This window comes from Salvelinus namaycush, chromosome 42 (genome assembly GCF_016432855.1).
Source record: "Salvelinus namaycush isolate Seneca chromosome 42, SaNama_1.0, whole genome shotgun sequence".
NCBI lineage: Eukaryota > Metazoa > Chordata > Actinopteri > Salmoniformes > Salmonidae > Salvelinus > Salvelinus namaycush.
In genome coordinates this window covers 11,964,791-11,981,514 of record NC_052348.1, presented here as the reverse complement: position 1 = coordinate 11,981,514, position 16,724 = coordinate 11,964,791, and the positions used below count along the sequence as shown (strand labels likewise).

At 42.8% G+C, this 16,724-nt stretch overlaps 1 protein-coding gene across 1 annotated transcript in view; it reads right to left on the bottom strand.

The window, feature by feature from the left end:
• Positions 1 to 16,724, bottom strand: part of LOC120034741 (lipopolysaccharide-responsive and beige-like anchor protein) — a 244,439-nt gene that overhangs the window by 169,662 nt on the left and 58,053 nt on the right. Inside the window, exons 29-31 of the mRNA XM_038981345.1 lie at positions 7,126 to 7,295; positions 2,045 to 2,117; positions 1,646 to 1,779 (exon numbers count right to left, since the gene is read on the bottom strand). Of these exons, the coding sequence (XP_038837273.1) occupies positions 1,646 to 1,779; positions 2,045 to 2,117; positions 7,126 to 7,295 (377 nt within the window). The remainder of the gene's footprint in view (positions 1 to 1,645; positions 1,780 to 2,044; positions 2,118 to 7,125; positions 7,296 to 16,724) is intronic.

Here is a 16,724-nt window from a genome sequence, read left to right as displayed (position 1 = left end):
ATTCTGCAGTGTGTATACTAGTGTGGCTGTGTCTGAGGGTGGGATGCTAGGTTTATCATTCTGCAGTGTGTATACTAGTGTGGCTGTGTCTGAGGGTGGGATGCTAGGTTTATCATTCTGCAGTGTGTATACTAGTGTGGCTGTGTCTGAGGGTGGGATGCTAGGTTTATCATTCTGCAGTGTGTATACTAGTGTGGCTGTGTCTGAGGGTGGGATGGTAGGTTTATCATTCTGCAGTGTGTATACTAGTGTGGCTGTGTCTGAGGGTGGGATGCTAGGTTTATCATTCTGCAGTGTGTATACTAGTGTGGCTGTGTCTGAGGGTGGGATGCTAGGTTTATCATTCTGCAGTGTGTATACTAGTGTGGCTGTGTCTGAGGGTGGGATGCTAGGTTTATCATTCTGCAGTGTGTATACTAGTGTGGCTGTGTCTGAGGGTGGGATGCTAGGTTTATCATTCTGCAGTGTGTATACTAGTGTGGCTGTGTCTGAGGGTGGGATGGTAGGTTTATCATTCTGCAGTGTGTATACTAGTGTGGCTGTGTCTGAGGGTGGGATGCTAGGTTTATCATTCTGCAGTGTGTATACTAGTGTGGCTGTGTCTGAGGGTGGGATGGTAGGTTTATCATTCTGCAGTGTGTATACTAGTGTGGCTGTGTCTGAGGGTGGGATGCTAGGTTTATCATTCTGCAGTGTGTATACTAGTGTGGCTGTGTCTGACGGTGGGATGCTAGGTTTATCATTCTGCAGTGTGTATACTAGTGTGGCTGTGTCTGAGGGTGGGATGGTAGGTTTATCATTCTGCAGTGTGTATACTAGTGTGGCTGTGTCTGAGGGTGGGATGCTAGGTTTATCATTCTGCAGTGTGTATACTAGTGTGGCTGTGTCTGAGGGTGGGATGCTAGGTTTATCATTCTGCAGTGTGTATACTAGTGTGGCTGTGTCTGAGGGTGGGATGGTAGGTTTATCATTCTGCAGTGTGTATACTAGTGTGGCTGTGTCTGAGGGTGGGATGCTAGGTTTATCATTCTGCAGTGTGTATACTAGTGTGGCTGTGTCTGAGGGTGGGATGCTAGGTTTATCATTCTGCAGTGTGTATACTAGTGTGGCTGTGTCTGAGGGTGGGATGCTAGGTTTATCATTCTGCAGTGTGTATACTAGTGTGGCTGTGTCTGAGGGTGGGATGGTAGGTTTATCATTCTGCAGTGTGTATACTAGTGTGGCTGTGTCTGAGGGTGGGATGCTAGGTTTATCATTCTGCAGTGTGTATACTAGTGTGGCTGTGTCTGAGGGTGGGATGGTAGGTTTATCATTCTGCAGTGTGTATACTAGTGTGGCTGTGTCTGAGGGTGAGATGGTAGGTTTATCATTCTGCAGTGTGTATACTAGTGTGGCTGTGTCTGAGGGTGGGATGGTAGCTTTAGCCCTCAGATCATTGACAGTCAGGTCGGAAATCTAGAGAAACGTTTTATTGAGATAAGTTGTTAATATAAAAGACGAGTTTGATATCCTTATAATCTAGTGTGTGTGTGCGTGTGTGTATAAGGACTTTGTGACATCTGCTGATGTAAAAAGAGCTTTATAAATGCATTTGATTTGTGTGGGAATCCATGTGGTCCATGTTGCTCTCTAGACGGGTACTTACTGGTGCCTTCGATGAGGAGCTCCTGTCCGTGACTACCCAGCAGGGTGCGAGAGAGGAAGGGGGCAAAGTCCACAAAGATCTCTCTCAGTAGGGGGGCAGCCTTCTCCAGAGCATGCTCCAGCCTCTCTGAGATACTGAGGGGAAGATTAGACACTCATATTCAAACACATGCACGTTACACGTTTACATGAATACGTCAGCACCAGGCAAATATGTATAATAGAATATTCAAATGCATAGAGGTGACTTTCTAACTGAAATTGATCCACAAAGCAGCAGCTAAAACCACTACAGAATCCACAATATTGTCTTACATCACAACACAAATAGAAAATTAAGAATGTGCGTGTGTGTGCGTGAGAGGGATCTGTTCAGGTGGTGTGTGTAGTGACGTATCACCTCATACTGGGGGCTGTGTCCCGGGTCATTGGGGACAGCGTGGGGACAGATGGCAGGTTGGCGCTGGCTGATCCTGGTGGAAACCAGAGAGCCTCATTATTAGTCTGGGAGCAAGACAGGACAGTAGACACACACGAACAGAAGAACGTCCACACACACACACACACACACACACACACACACCTCCCTCATCCACCTCAATGCATTTCTACATAAAGAAAGGAGTGGAATATAAATGTGGTTTCTGGAGATAATCCAGTGGTTCATTATTAGTATCAGTATCATTATTAGTATCATTACCATTATTAGTATCGTATCATTATTAGTATCAGTATCATTATTAGTATCATTACCATTATTAATATCATTACCATTATTAGTATCATTACCATTATTAGTATCAGTATCATTATTTGTATTAGTATCATTATTAGTTTCAGTATCATTATTAGCATCATTATCATTATTAGTATCATTATTATTAGTATCATTATTATTAGTAACATTATTATTAGTATCAGTATCATTATTAGTATCATTATTATTAGTATCAGTATTATTATTAGTATCAGTATCATTATTATTAGTATCAATATCATTATTAGTATCATTATTAGTATTAGTATCAGTATCATTATTAGTATTAATATCATTATTAGTATCAGTATTATTATTAGTATCAGTATCATTATTAGTATCAGTATCATTATTAGTATCAGTATCATTATTAGTTTCTGTATCATTATCATTATTAGTATCATTATTATTAGTATCAGTATCATTATTATTAGTATCAGTATCATTATTATTAGTATCATTATTATTAGTATCAGTATCATTATTAGTATTAGTATCATTATTAGTTTCAGTATCATTATTAGCATCATTATCATTATTAGTATCATTATTATTAGTAACATTATTATTAGTATCAGTATCATTATTAGTATCATTATTATTAGTATCAGTATTATTATTAGTATCAGTATCATTAGTATCAATATCATTATTATTAGTATCAATATCATTATTAGTATCATTATTAGTATTAGTATCAGTATCATTATTAGTATTAATATCATTATTAGTATCAGTATTATTATTAGTATCAGTATCATTATTAGTATCAGTATCATTATTAGTTTCAGTATCATTATTAGTATCAGTATCATTATTAGTTTCAGTATCATTATCATTATTAGTATCATTATTATTAGTATCAGTATCATTATTATTAGTATCATTATTATTAGTATCAGTATCATTATTATTAGTATCAGTATCATTATTAGTATCATTATTATTAGTATCAGTATTATTATTAGTATCAGTATCATTATTATTAGTATCAATATCATTATTATTAGTATCAATATCATTATTAGTATCATTATTAGTATTAGTAGCAGTATCATTATCAGTATCATTATTAGTATTAATATCATTATTAGTATCAGTATTATTATTAGTATCAGTATCATTATTAGTATCAGTATCATTATCAGTATCATTATCAGTATCATTATCAGTATCATTACTAGTATCAGCATCATTATTAGTATCAGTATCATTATTAGTATCAGTATCAGTATCATTATTAGTACCAGTATCATTCTTAGTATCAGTATCAGTATCATTATTAGTATCATTATCATTATTAGTATCAGTATCATTATTAGTACCATTACCATTATTAGTATCAGTATCATTATTAGTATCATTACCATTATTAGTATCATTACCATTATTAGTATCAGTATCATTATTAGTATCAGTATCATTATTAGTATCATTACCATTATTAGTATCAGTATCATTATTAGTATCAGTATCATTATTAGTATCATTATCATTATTAGTATCATTACCATTATTAGTATCAGTATCATTATTAGTATCAGTATCATTATTAGTATCATTACCATTATTAGTATCAGTATCATTATTAGTATCAGTATCATTATTAGTATTAGTATCATTATTAGTATTAGTATCATTATTAGTTTCAGTATCATTATTAGCATCATTATCATTATTAGCATCATTATCATTATTAGTATCATTATTATTAGTATCAGTATCATTATTATTAGTATCAGTATCATTATTATTAGTATCATTATTATTAGTATCAGTATCATTATTAGTATCAGTATTATTATTAGTATCAGTACCATTATTATTAGTATCAATATCACTATTATTAGTATCAATATCATTATTAGTATTAGTATCAGTATCATTATTAGTATTAATATCATTATTAGTATTAATATCATTATCAGTATCAGTATTATTATTAGTATCAGTATCATTGTTAGTTTCAGTATCATTATTAGTTTCAGTATCATTATTAGTATCAGTATCATTATTAGCATCAGTATCATTATTAGCATCATTATCATTATTAGTATCATTATTATTAGTATCAGTATCATTATTATTAGTATCATTATTATTAGTATCAGTATCATTATTAGTATCATTATTATTAGTATCAGTATTATTATTAGTATGAGTATCATTATTAGTATTAATATCATTATTAGTATCAGTATTATTATTAGTATCAGTATCATTATTAGTATCAGTATCATTATCAGTATCATTATCGGTATCATTATCAGTATCATTACTAGTATCAGTATCATTATTAGTATCAGTAGCAGTATCATTATTAGTACCAGTATCCTTCTTAGTATCAGTATCAGTATCATTATTAGTATCATTATAAGTATTATTATCATTATTAGTATCATTATTAGTATTAGTATCATTATTAGTATGAGTATCATTATTAGTATCAGTATCATTATTAGTATCGGTATCATTATTAGTATCAGTATCATTATTAGTATCGGTATTAGTATCAGTATCAGTATTAGTATCATCATTAGTATCATTATTAGTATCAGTATCATTGCTAGTCTGGTAGCAGGATATGACAATACATTGGCCCTCCTCCACACCAATACATTACCACACTGAAGGAACGAGTGGCTCAATAAATCTGGTGAGGGTTTCAGAGGGTTTCCATTCTGATGTTACAGAACGGGTGGATGTATGTGTGTGTGGGATAAGTGTAGTGTAATTGTCTGGTGTTAGATAGTGGATGATGTAGAGCTTCCTTCCACTTGGGCATAGATCATTTTGTTCATGTATGGCCTAATTAATGCTACATTCATCAGGGAATATTCATGCAGATTTTTTTTTACAAACCAGCATAGATATTAGCAGGGTTTTCCTTTTACACACCACTATGCATACAGGATTCGTTTTCCTTTTGAGCTGATATTGGACCGAACAATTTTTAAATGTTCCGGTAAATAGTGAAAATTATTTAACATAAAGTAAGGAAAAAAGTATACTTTTTTGAATTAACACATTTGCTTTCATCGCTTTCGGCGCATATTCATGAAATGACTTCCAGGTGCTTTACGACACCGTCCTTGCGGCAGAGACACACGAGTCTATAACGTCTACAAAGCACAACGTTTGATTGATCTGGCAATAAATTCTATTTCACTGTCGCCCATAAATTCCATAATGCCCGGCTGAATACATGGAGGCGATTCCTCTGGTGTTCGGTGGGCTTGTTTTCCCAGCCGTAAGGGAAGGTCTCAGAGCAGGGATAACTCTTAGGGAATGACAGGCTGTGGTGTGGACTGGAATGTGTGTGTGTGGACACGGGGGCCCGTCTTTAAGCACCACTGTGTTGTGTGGCCTGCTGAGAGGCTCCCGGTGGACATGAAGTAGCTCCTTCAAACAGTGGAGGAGTAAATTAACTTATCTCCATTAATCCTCCCACTGGCCCCCCTTAAACCCACACACTCTCTCGCTCTCTTCACCGCCTTTCACACACACTCCTCTCAAACAGCATGCACACACTTACGCAAACATTCCCCGCCTAAAACACACACACACACACACACACACACATAAAACATGCTCTATCCACACACAGAACATGAAAGGAAATGTCAACAGGTCTTCTGCCCAGTGTTGACCGACCGTCACCATGGACTAAAGGAGTCCTACTCCACTCAATAGACAAGACTTCTCCTTGAGTTGAAAGAAATTTGAGCACTTTTATTAAGCTGAGCCTGGTGCATAGAAAACAATGTGGACTTGGTAAAGTTCATACATTAATCTATGATTCTATAACTTGTTATGCATAACTTAGCATTCATATGCACTGTATAATTCCTAGTTCTACAACACACAGAATATCACTCCTTCTTTACCTAATGTCAACATGACATCATCACATTTAAGCCAAACCTAAATAAATACCCCATTAAGACAGAATAAAAGTCAGTATTAGGGCTGCAGTCAGAGTACTGTACTATATAGCGTCTGACAGTAATCCCTGATAACACACTAATCCTGTAATAATGCTGCTCTGTCTGTCTGCTCTGCTGTGTTCCAGGCTAACTGGATTACACAGCGGGGAGAGAACATTCACAAATACACACTGAAACACTATACTACATTTTAGTCATCTAGCAGACGCTCTTACCCAGAGTGACTTACAGGAGCAATGAGGGTTAAGTGCCTTGCTCAAGGACACGTCGGCAGATTTTTCACCTAGTCGGCTCGGGGATTCGAACCAGCGACCATTCAGTTACAGGCCCAACGCTCTTAACCACTAGGCTACCTGCCGCCTTATACTGAGGGACTGATCTATGGAACCTAACATAGAAGTACTCCTAGGGCTTAAGGAGGCAGATTAGGGACTGTGGTATCAACACAGGTTTTAGGAAGAGGATAAGATGACTCGTTTACTGTCAGATAAGCTGCAAAACGCATCATACTGTGACACTTTCTGTATTTTGAAAGTTCAAAATCTTGAAAACTTCACTGCGGACAAGCAAAACATTTCGGGACTGTATCAACAGTGGACTAATGAAACAAATACCAAAAGATAGTTTTTTGACAGGTATTTTCCTTGGGCTTGGCTAGCTGGAATTCTTGGTGTTGTCACTGACTTCTTCTTTGATGCAGCTCTGACGTGCTGTCTCCGTAGCATGGTAACCTTACTGCTGGAACACCTAACATACCTCCTACTGTCTGGGACTCACCGGCTGCAGCCTCAGCGGTGGTGCTCTGGGAGGCATCGCCCGTGGAAACCACGGCAACGTTGTTGACTGGTGTCCCGGCGGCCGCCACAGCAACGGTGGCTGATGGGACAGGAGTGGAGGAGCCTGGGGACGGAGCCCCGCCCACCTTCTTGGGCGCCACCCGAACGCTTCTGTAAAAGATGAGAGTAAATATGAAAATGTGTGTTGAATACAATTAAAATACACATCAGAAAATGCATTCCTTGAGACATCTGAATAACTAAGGACATAAGAACAGAACTTTTGTCAAGAATATAAACAATAGTGATGATGTCAGTTTAGTAGGCATAATGCATAGTGAGATGTGACTGATAAAACACAGGCTGCAGCATGCGAAAACAACAGTACAGGATCCCATTTAGACAGTAGAGTCATTAGAGGCCTATTTCCCTGACACAGAATATTCAGTAATGGCTGCATCCATCTTGCCTGAAATCGATTGGCTCCCTGCAGCACTCACTCACTCCCTCACTCAGTAAGTCAGTAAACATTGTGATTTATTAGCGGAAAGTGGGCCCATCCACCATTACAAATAATATTAAAGCTTCAATACATTGTTAGGGATGTGACCACGACAACATACAAAATGTGGAAAATCTGGATTCTGGCTCGGGGGGCAAATGGAGCACACATGACAGAAAAGTAGGAATTCCTGATAAATACATCTGATAAATCTGATATATTTTGCTGATGGTCAGCTGGAAGGAATAGATCATTCAAAGGAATCAGCAGATAAATCTGCTCTTTCTTACACAACATAGCTCAAAGAAAAGAAGCTACCGCACATTGTTCTTGCTATGTATCACATTTGTTTTGAGCCAACAGTTCGGACACAGCCTTTGTAGTGGTTGTACTCCTCTACTATTGTTTTAAACACATGGATAACAGACATGGTTACAGCAGAAGCTGTAGTAAACTACTTTACTCTTAGGATACCTTAGGTTACACTAGGGGTGGGCAACATGCGGCACGAGGACAGGATCCGGCCCGCAAGCCCATTCATTCTGTGTCCCGCTGGAGGTTTGGTTAGGGGGGGGGGGGGGGGGGGGGGGGGGGTTTGGTTAAAAAGCACTCCAGGCCACTCTTGAACGTCTACAAATAGATAGAAGGTACGTAGAAGTTATATTGACCCTATATGTTTACACTGTATCCCTGTCCTCAAGGTCTCTACTGTATACTATGGGGCAGTGTTGGAGGTCCTGGTCTACCCCCATCCATAACACAGTGGTCTGGTGGAGGTTACAGATGACGTGGACGTCGATTAAGGCAAGCCCCCGCACCTCTCTGATTCAGAGGGGTTGGGTTAAATACAGAAGACACATTTCAGTTAAATACATTCAGTTGTACAACTGACTAGGTATCCCCCTTTCCCTGACCAATGCTGTATCACTATATCTCTACAGTATGGGTCCTAGTGTACTACCATACATAACATATAGTGGTCTGGTGTACTACTTGAGTCACAGGTTACTAATACCAGTGTATCCCTCTCCCTAGGGGCCAGTGCTGTAGGAGACCTGGTGCTCTCCTATCAATAACATCCTTACAGGAAGAGAGCGGAAACAGCATCTGGATAAAGCTGTCAGTTTAAACTAGGCTTCCTGACAGGCCAGTGGCCCTATCAAAGTAGACCTGGGCCTTCTTATCAGTGCTGACACAGAGGGAGCATGACCTAATCACTACCTACTGGTCAAACACACACACACACACACACACACACACACACACACACACACACACACACACACACACACACACACACACACACACACACACACACACACACACACACACACACACACACACAAAGAGAGAGAGAAAGAGAGAGAAACACACACAGAGAAACACACACACATAAACACACACAGAGAGGAGTATGTAGACTGGGCTTTAGTAGCTCCGCAGACAGAAAGCTGGCGTTGGTATCAAAGCAGGGCCTGGATGATTTAAGATGGCAGATGACACACATTAGGCTGAAGGTACTTTGGATGTTAAACACTGACTGGTTCTGACCCCGCTGTGATCTATGCTGCAGGATGATACAGTCTGGCTGCAGAAATACCAGCAACGGTTAGTCTACTGTCTTCACACACTGTTTAACATACAGGTAATGTTTTAGCTACTTCTGCTGAATGCACTTATGGTACGTTCCTCTAGATAAGAGTGTTTTGCATAATTTCTCAAATGAAAACAATGTATTCCACAATGATAGTTGTCTTATTTGGTGTTGTAGTCTTATTTCGAGAGCAGGGTTACTGTACATAATGTATATTGTAAATTTCTTCCATACCATCATTGAACTGGAATCAACTTCTGCTGGCTATTTTCAAGCATATCACAGGTTTACTACCAATATGGCCGCTCTATAATTGTGGTACTGTATAACCATCTGCAGTTCAAATGTTGAATCTGTGACATTAATATGACTTAAAAGGGACAGTTCACCCAAATTACAAAATGACATATTGATTTCCTTACCCTGTAAGCATTCTATGGACAAGGTATGACAGCAATCCATACTTTGGTTAAGTTTCCTTGGCATTGTTTACACATGCTAACGCTTTAGCATTTGTGGCACAAATCCCATTTATGTCATGGGACCGATATTAGCATTTTTCGCGCATCATGTCCAATTAATTTATAAGTGACGTTGTTGAGCTTCACAATCAATTTGAGATACTTTCGGATGATTTGGCACCAAAAAAATCAAATAATCGGCCCAATGACTTGGATTTGTGCCACAACAGTGCAGATAAAGTTCGGAATGACACAATTTCATGCGTACAACATCTAAAAGACCTGCATCATTACACAGAGCTCTGCCATTTCTAAAAGGACAGATTTGTTTATGGAGCCTTTGCTAATGTTAATACGTGGCTCCAATAGTGCAGAACGAAAGACGTGTATGGCGAGGTAGGGGAGGGTTTCTCAAAACCAAGTCAAATCACACATAAAAAAAGAGGACTCTTCTATAACATGCCCTTTACACAAAAAAATTGAGATTGAAACTTCTCCTCAGCCCTTAATTAATGGCCCTACTTCTGAACAGTAAAGGACAGAAGAAATAAGAATTAATACGCTAGCTAATTAGCCTCGACTCTCAGTTAAAAACCCACCGCTGTCCATTCGCAGTGGTTGGTAACAACTATCCTATTCTGCTTTACGGTTAACCTATTTGTAGATCGAACAATCAAATGGGATGATTCCAGGACCCTAGCTTGCTAAGCAGTAACTTTATACACAGGCGCTCACTTTCTCACTCACACTCTCAGCCTGTAAATACATTCCTCGATTCAACTCTTAGGAATAGCACAGCTTAATGAAATTGCTTGTGTTTACACGGCGGCGAGCCCGGTTATTGGTTAAAACCTCTAAATTATTCAGGCCCTGCCAACCCGAAACCCAGAGCGCCCAGAGCTTTGCTTCTCCCAGCTCCTCTCCTGGTCGTGAGTTTAACAGTAACAGCCAGGCACCTGCTCTGACGGCTGATTAATCGACAGGGGCGTGGGGCTCAACGATAAGTGTAGCTAATAACCTAACTGAATAATTTAAAGGCCTGAGTTGCTGGGGAACAGATGGAGAACCTAACACCGAACCCCAACCCTGTACCACTACACACACACACACACACACACACACACACACACACACACACACACACACACACACACACACACACACACACACACACACACACACACACACACACACACACACACACACACACACACACACACACACACACACACACACACCTCCCCAAGGGCTTGACATAGCCTGGCGCCTGGCTTCTCTTACTCATAACCAGTGCAGAGAACCAGACCATGGTCTCTCCTGTCTCTCTCCCGCCGCTGTCGACACCTCTCTCCCTGGGTGCTTCACATCAGCACCACCCCTGATACTAGTGACTACCATCCAATCTAGTCAGTATCTGACCAGCCGAGTTAACTGGATAGGCCTTTCCCTTCTGGTATGACTTAGAGTAGACGTATCTGGCACTGCCATTTCTGATGGCTATAGTACAGAGTATGTGAATTATTTAATCATCCAATGGCTTTTTCAAGTTTTATGTGTGCTTGTTTTTTTTAAATGGACAAATTAATAAACTAAACTAAAAACACATCATGTAATACTAGCTACACATGTTCACGTATCGTGTTTTCAAACATGATTCAAACTACAAAAGAACAACAGGCCATTAGTCAGATTCCACATGGGAATTGTTAAGTGGGATGAACTATATTTTTAACTCCCAAGTGGACGTTGAGGTTAGCATCAGATTCCCACCACAGACAAGCTTAACAGGACACATTGAAGTAAATATCCAGATGAATGCTAACTGCATGTCTCATACTGTTGCCCCCTCCAGAGAGGCGGCCCCCCTACCCCCCATTCTCCTGTTTATCCTTATGGCTTATTCATGTAAGGGGATGGGGGTGGGGCCCCAGCGGCTGTCTGTCTGTCTGTCTGTGTCCCACGCAGTCTGGCTTTGATCTTCCTCCCTCTCCCTCTCATTTCATGCGGCCCTGTGCATGTGAACATGTGAATCATGCCTCCTGTGTTCTTTATATCCACCTAACAACAACCCCTTCCCAACCTCCAACGCTCTGCCCGTGACTTTCAGTCACAGCGTCCGGTTGGACCTGGCCTTGGTGACATCAGTGATTAAAGACAGTAGTGTTTGGCCTGAGGACAGCAGAGGTGGAGAGAGGTGGTGAGAAAGAAGGGAGAGATGGAGCACCCTCCATGTCTCTCCCAGTGTGACAGGGGATCACACTAAAGGTTCCTATTCCACTGTCATCTATCTGGTCTGACAAGTATCTGTCATGGCAGTATGCTGTTTGTTGATCACAGTATGTTCAAGTGCCAATGAGCAACTAGCTATGATATTTGCACTCAATAAATTTACTTACAGTTCCTTAACACAAAACATCACATTTTCAACATGGTCGATCTTTGCTTTACAAAAGGATTGTGGCAAGTCCAACGTACAGTATTCAAAATACCTTACTAACACAAATGTCAAACTAACACCCACATTTGCTGCTGTAACATGCCATGTAAATCACACTGCTATTCTGCCTCTCGTAGACGACTGTTTACCAGGGCTCTGGTTAGCATCAGCAAATATTTGTGGACTTTGTCATAACAGGGGCATATCCCCGAGACGTATGTATGTATGGCAGAATCTAGCCGACCGGGCCTCCATCTCTCTGCCTAGTAAATAAATCAGAGTGATACTTCACCTCTGACCCCGGCCATTTTTATCTGGGAGATCCTGCTTTTTCCACGCTCGTAAATTTAAATCCCCGGGACCAGTTATTTGGATGGAGGAAGGCCGGTTGGTTCCCATGTTTTGGCGTAGGTGTCAGCGTCAGTCTGTCTGTCTACACAGGGTGTCTGTCTGCACCGCTGTCACTGAGACATGCAGGACTTTATGATGAACTACTGCTGTGTGTTTGAGCATGAGGTACCTGAGCAGAGCTGGGCAATAGGGACAAGAATCCATATTGCGATAAATTGCCCTATTTGATGTGATAACGATAACTAAAACGATAGGTTTATAATATTCATGTACACCACAGTTTAAAAATATATATTATTTAAACTACTATTACTAGTTTGATGGTTGTAACCATTAATTGTCCCATTAACAAATCACTCATTTCAGCAAACGTATTTCATTTCAAACTTCACATTTCTCTAGAAAAGGCTACTTATCATCATGAACGATATCAGCAAAATGCCTGCGATAAGTGATCGGTGGTGTCAACAACAAATAATGGTTTATCGTCCCAGCTCCATACCGGAACCATTTGAGTGATCAGATTAATTTATATCATAGAGAAGTCTCTTTTTTATTATTGTCAGAATCATATTAATTTGTTGTCTTAAAAGATGACTCAAATCTAAAACAAATACTATTTTAACCATTTCAAATACACCTACATTCTTATGCAGTTTGGGTATGCTCTGATGGAATTTCCCTACAATCTGAGTGAAAATGAAAAGCTAAAAGTCTGCACTCACACAGACGGTAGAGATTAAAGTAGACCTGAGAGAGAGAGGAGCAGGGGAGAGCAGAGCCCAGACCTCAACACAGACGGTAGAGAGTAGACCTGAGAGAGAGAGGAGCAGAGGAGAGCAGAGCCCAGACCTCAACACAGACGGTAGAGAGTAGACCTGAGAGAGAGAGGAGCAGAGGAGAGCAGAGCCCAGACCTCAACACAGACGGTAGAGAGTAGACCTGAGAGAGAGAGGAGCAGAGGAGAGCAGAGCCCAGACCTCAACACAGACGGTAGAGTAGACCTGAGAGAGAGAGGAGCAGAGGAGAGCAGAGCCCAGACCTCAACACAGACGGTAGAGAGTAGACCTGAGAGAAAGAGGAGCAGAGGAGAGCAGAGCCCAGACCTCAACACAGACGGTAGAGATTAGAGTAGACCTGAGAGAGAGAGGAGCAGAGGAGAGCAGAGCCCAGACCTCAACACAGAGGGTAGAGATTAGAATAGACCTGAGAGAGAGAGCAGAGGAGAGCAGAGCCCAGACCTCAACACAGACGGTAGAGATTAGACCTGAGAGAGAGAGGAGCAGAGGAGAGCAGAGCCCAGACCTCAACAGAGACGGTAGAGATTAGACCTGAGAGAGAGAGGAGCAGAGGAGAGCAGAGCCCAGACCTCAACACAGACGGTAGAGAGTAGACCTGAGAGAGAGGAGCAGAGGAGAGCAGAGCCCAGACCTCAACACAGACGGTAGAGATTAGAGTAGACCTGAGAGAGAGCGCAGAGGAGAGCAGAGCCCAGACCTCAACACAGATGGTAGAGATTAGACCTGAGAGAGAGAGCAGAGGAGAGCAGAGCCCAGACCTCAACACAGATGGTAGAGATTAGACCTGAGAGAGAGAGGAGCAGAGGAGAGCAGAGCCCAGACCTCAACACAGACGGTAGAGATTAGACCTGAGAGAGAGAGGAGCAGAGGAGAGCAGAGCCCAGACCTCAACACAGACGGTAGAGATTAGAGTAGACCTGAGAGAGAGAGGAGCAGAGGAGAGCAGAGCCCAGACCTCAACAGAGACGGTAGAGATTAGACCTGAGAGAGAGAGGAACAGAGGAGAGCAGAGCCCAGACCTCAACACAGACGGTAGAGAGTAGACCTGAGAGAGAGAGGAGCAGAGGAGAGCAGAGCCCAGACCTCAACACAGACGGTAGAGATTAGAGTAGACCTGAGAGAGAGAGGAGCAGGGGACAGCAGAGCCCAGACCTCAACACAGACGGTAGAGATTAGAGTAGACCTGAGAGAGAGAGGAGCAGGGGACAGCAGAGCCCAGACCTCAACACAGACGGTAGAGAGTAGAGTAGACCTGAGAGAGAGAGGAGCAGAGGAGAGCAGAGCCCAGACCTCAACACAGACGGTAGAGATTAGAGTAGACCTGAGAGAGAGAGGAGCAGAGGAGAGCAGAGCCCAGACCTCAACACAGACGGTAGAGATTAGAGTAGACCTGAGAGAGAGAGGAGCAGGGGAGAGCAGAGCCCAGACCTCAACACAGACGGTAGAGATTAGAGTAGACCTGAGAGAGAGAGGAGCAGAGGAGAGCAGAGCCCAGACCTCAACACAGACGGTAGAGAGTAGACCTGAGAGAGAGAGGAGCAGAGGAGAGCAGAGCCCAGACCTCAACACAGACGGTAGAGAGTGGACCTGAGAGAGAGAGGAGCAGGGGAGAGCAGAGCCCAGACCTCAACACAGACGGTAGAGATTAGAGTAGACCTGAGAGAGAGAGGAGCAGAGGACAGCAGAGCCCAGACCTCAACACAGACGGTAGAGAGTAGACCTGAGAGAGAGAGGAGCAGGGGAGAGCAGAGCCCAGACCTCAACACAGACGGTAGAGATTAGAGTAGACCTGAGAGAGAGAGGAGCAGGGGAGAGCAGAGCCCAGACCTCAACACAGACGGTAGAGATTAGAGTAGACCTGAGAGAGAGAGGAGCAGGGGAGAGCAGAGCCCAGACCTCAACACAGACGGTAGAGATTAGAGTAGACCTGAGAGAGAGAGGAGCAGGGGACAGCAGAGCCCAGACCACAACACAGACAGTAGAATAGACCTGAGAGAGAGAGCAGAGGAGAGCAGAGCCCAGACCTCAACACAGATGGTAGAGATTAGACCTGAGAGAGAGAGGAGCAGAGGAGAGCAGAGCCCAGACCTCAACACAGACGGTAGAGATTAGACCTGAGAGAGAGAGGAGCAGAGGAGAGCAGAGCCCAGACCTCAACACAGACGGTAGAGAGTAGACCTGAGAGAGAGAGGAGCAGAGGAGAGCAGAGCCCAGACCTCAACACAGACGGTAGAATAGACCTGAGAGAGAGCGCAGAGGAGAGCAGAGCCCAGACCTCAATACAGATGGTAGAGATTAGACCTGAGAGAGAGAACAGGGGAGAGCAGAGCCCAGACCTCAACACAGACGGTAGAGATTAGAGTAGACCTGAGAGAGAGAGGAGCAGAGGACAGCAGAGCCCAGACCTCAACGCAGACGGTAGAGAGTAGACCTGAGAGAGAGAGGAGCAGGGGAGAGCAGAGCCCAGACCTCAACACAGACGGTAGAGATTAGAGTAGACCTGAGAGAGAGAGGAGCAGGGGAGAGCAGAGCCCAGACCTCAACACAGACGGTAGAGATTAGAGTAGACCTGAGAGAGAGAGGAGCAGGGGAGAGCAGAGCCCAGACCTCAACACAGACGGTAGAGATTAGAGTAGACCTGAGAGAGAGAGGAGCAGGGGACAGCAGAGCCCAGACCTCAACACAGACGGTAGAGATTAGAGTAGACCTGAGAGAGAGAGGAGCAGAGGACAGCAGAGCCCAGACCTCAACGCAGACGGTAGAGAGTAGACCTGAGAGAGAGAGGAGCAGGGGAGAGCAGAGCCCAGACCTCAACACAGACGGTAGAGATTAGAGTAGACCTGAGAGAGAGAGGAGCAGGGGAGAGCAGAGCCCAGACCTCAACACAGACGGTAGAGATTAGAGTAGACCTGAGAGAGAGAGGAGCAGGGGAGAGCAGAGCCCAGACCTCAACACAGACGGTAGAGATTAGAGTAGACCTGAGAGAGAGAGGAGCAGGGGACAGCAGAGCCCAGACCTCAACACAGACGGTAGAGATTAGAGTAGACCTGAGAGAGAGAGGAGCAGAGGACAGCAGAGCCCAGACCTCAACACAGAGCACAGCCACGCAGTAGAGAGCAGGAACCATCAAGATAACCAGGCATCTCCGAGCCAGAGGTTTCAGGGTCTGTGAGGGTAGGCGGATCCTGGTGGGAGATAAAGGTAGAAGACCAGAGGAGGGGTGTGCTGACCTGGGAACCCCAGCCGCCGGGCCTTCATCTCTGGGTTAGAGGGGCCGGGAGCTGCCTGGGCTGGGGCCAGCTGGGGGTCTGACTGGGGCTCCCCGTGGCGAGGTAGAGCTGTTACTCTATGCTCTCCAGCTCTCCTCCTCTCCAACGCTAACGGCCCCGGGAGCCGCTCTAATCCCACCAGATATGAGGAGTGCCCAGAGTCCTGACAAAGCATTCCACAGATAA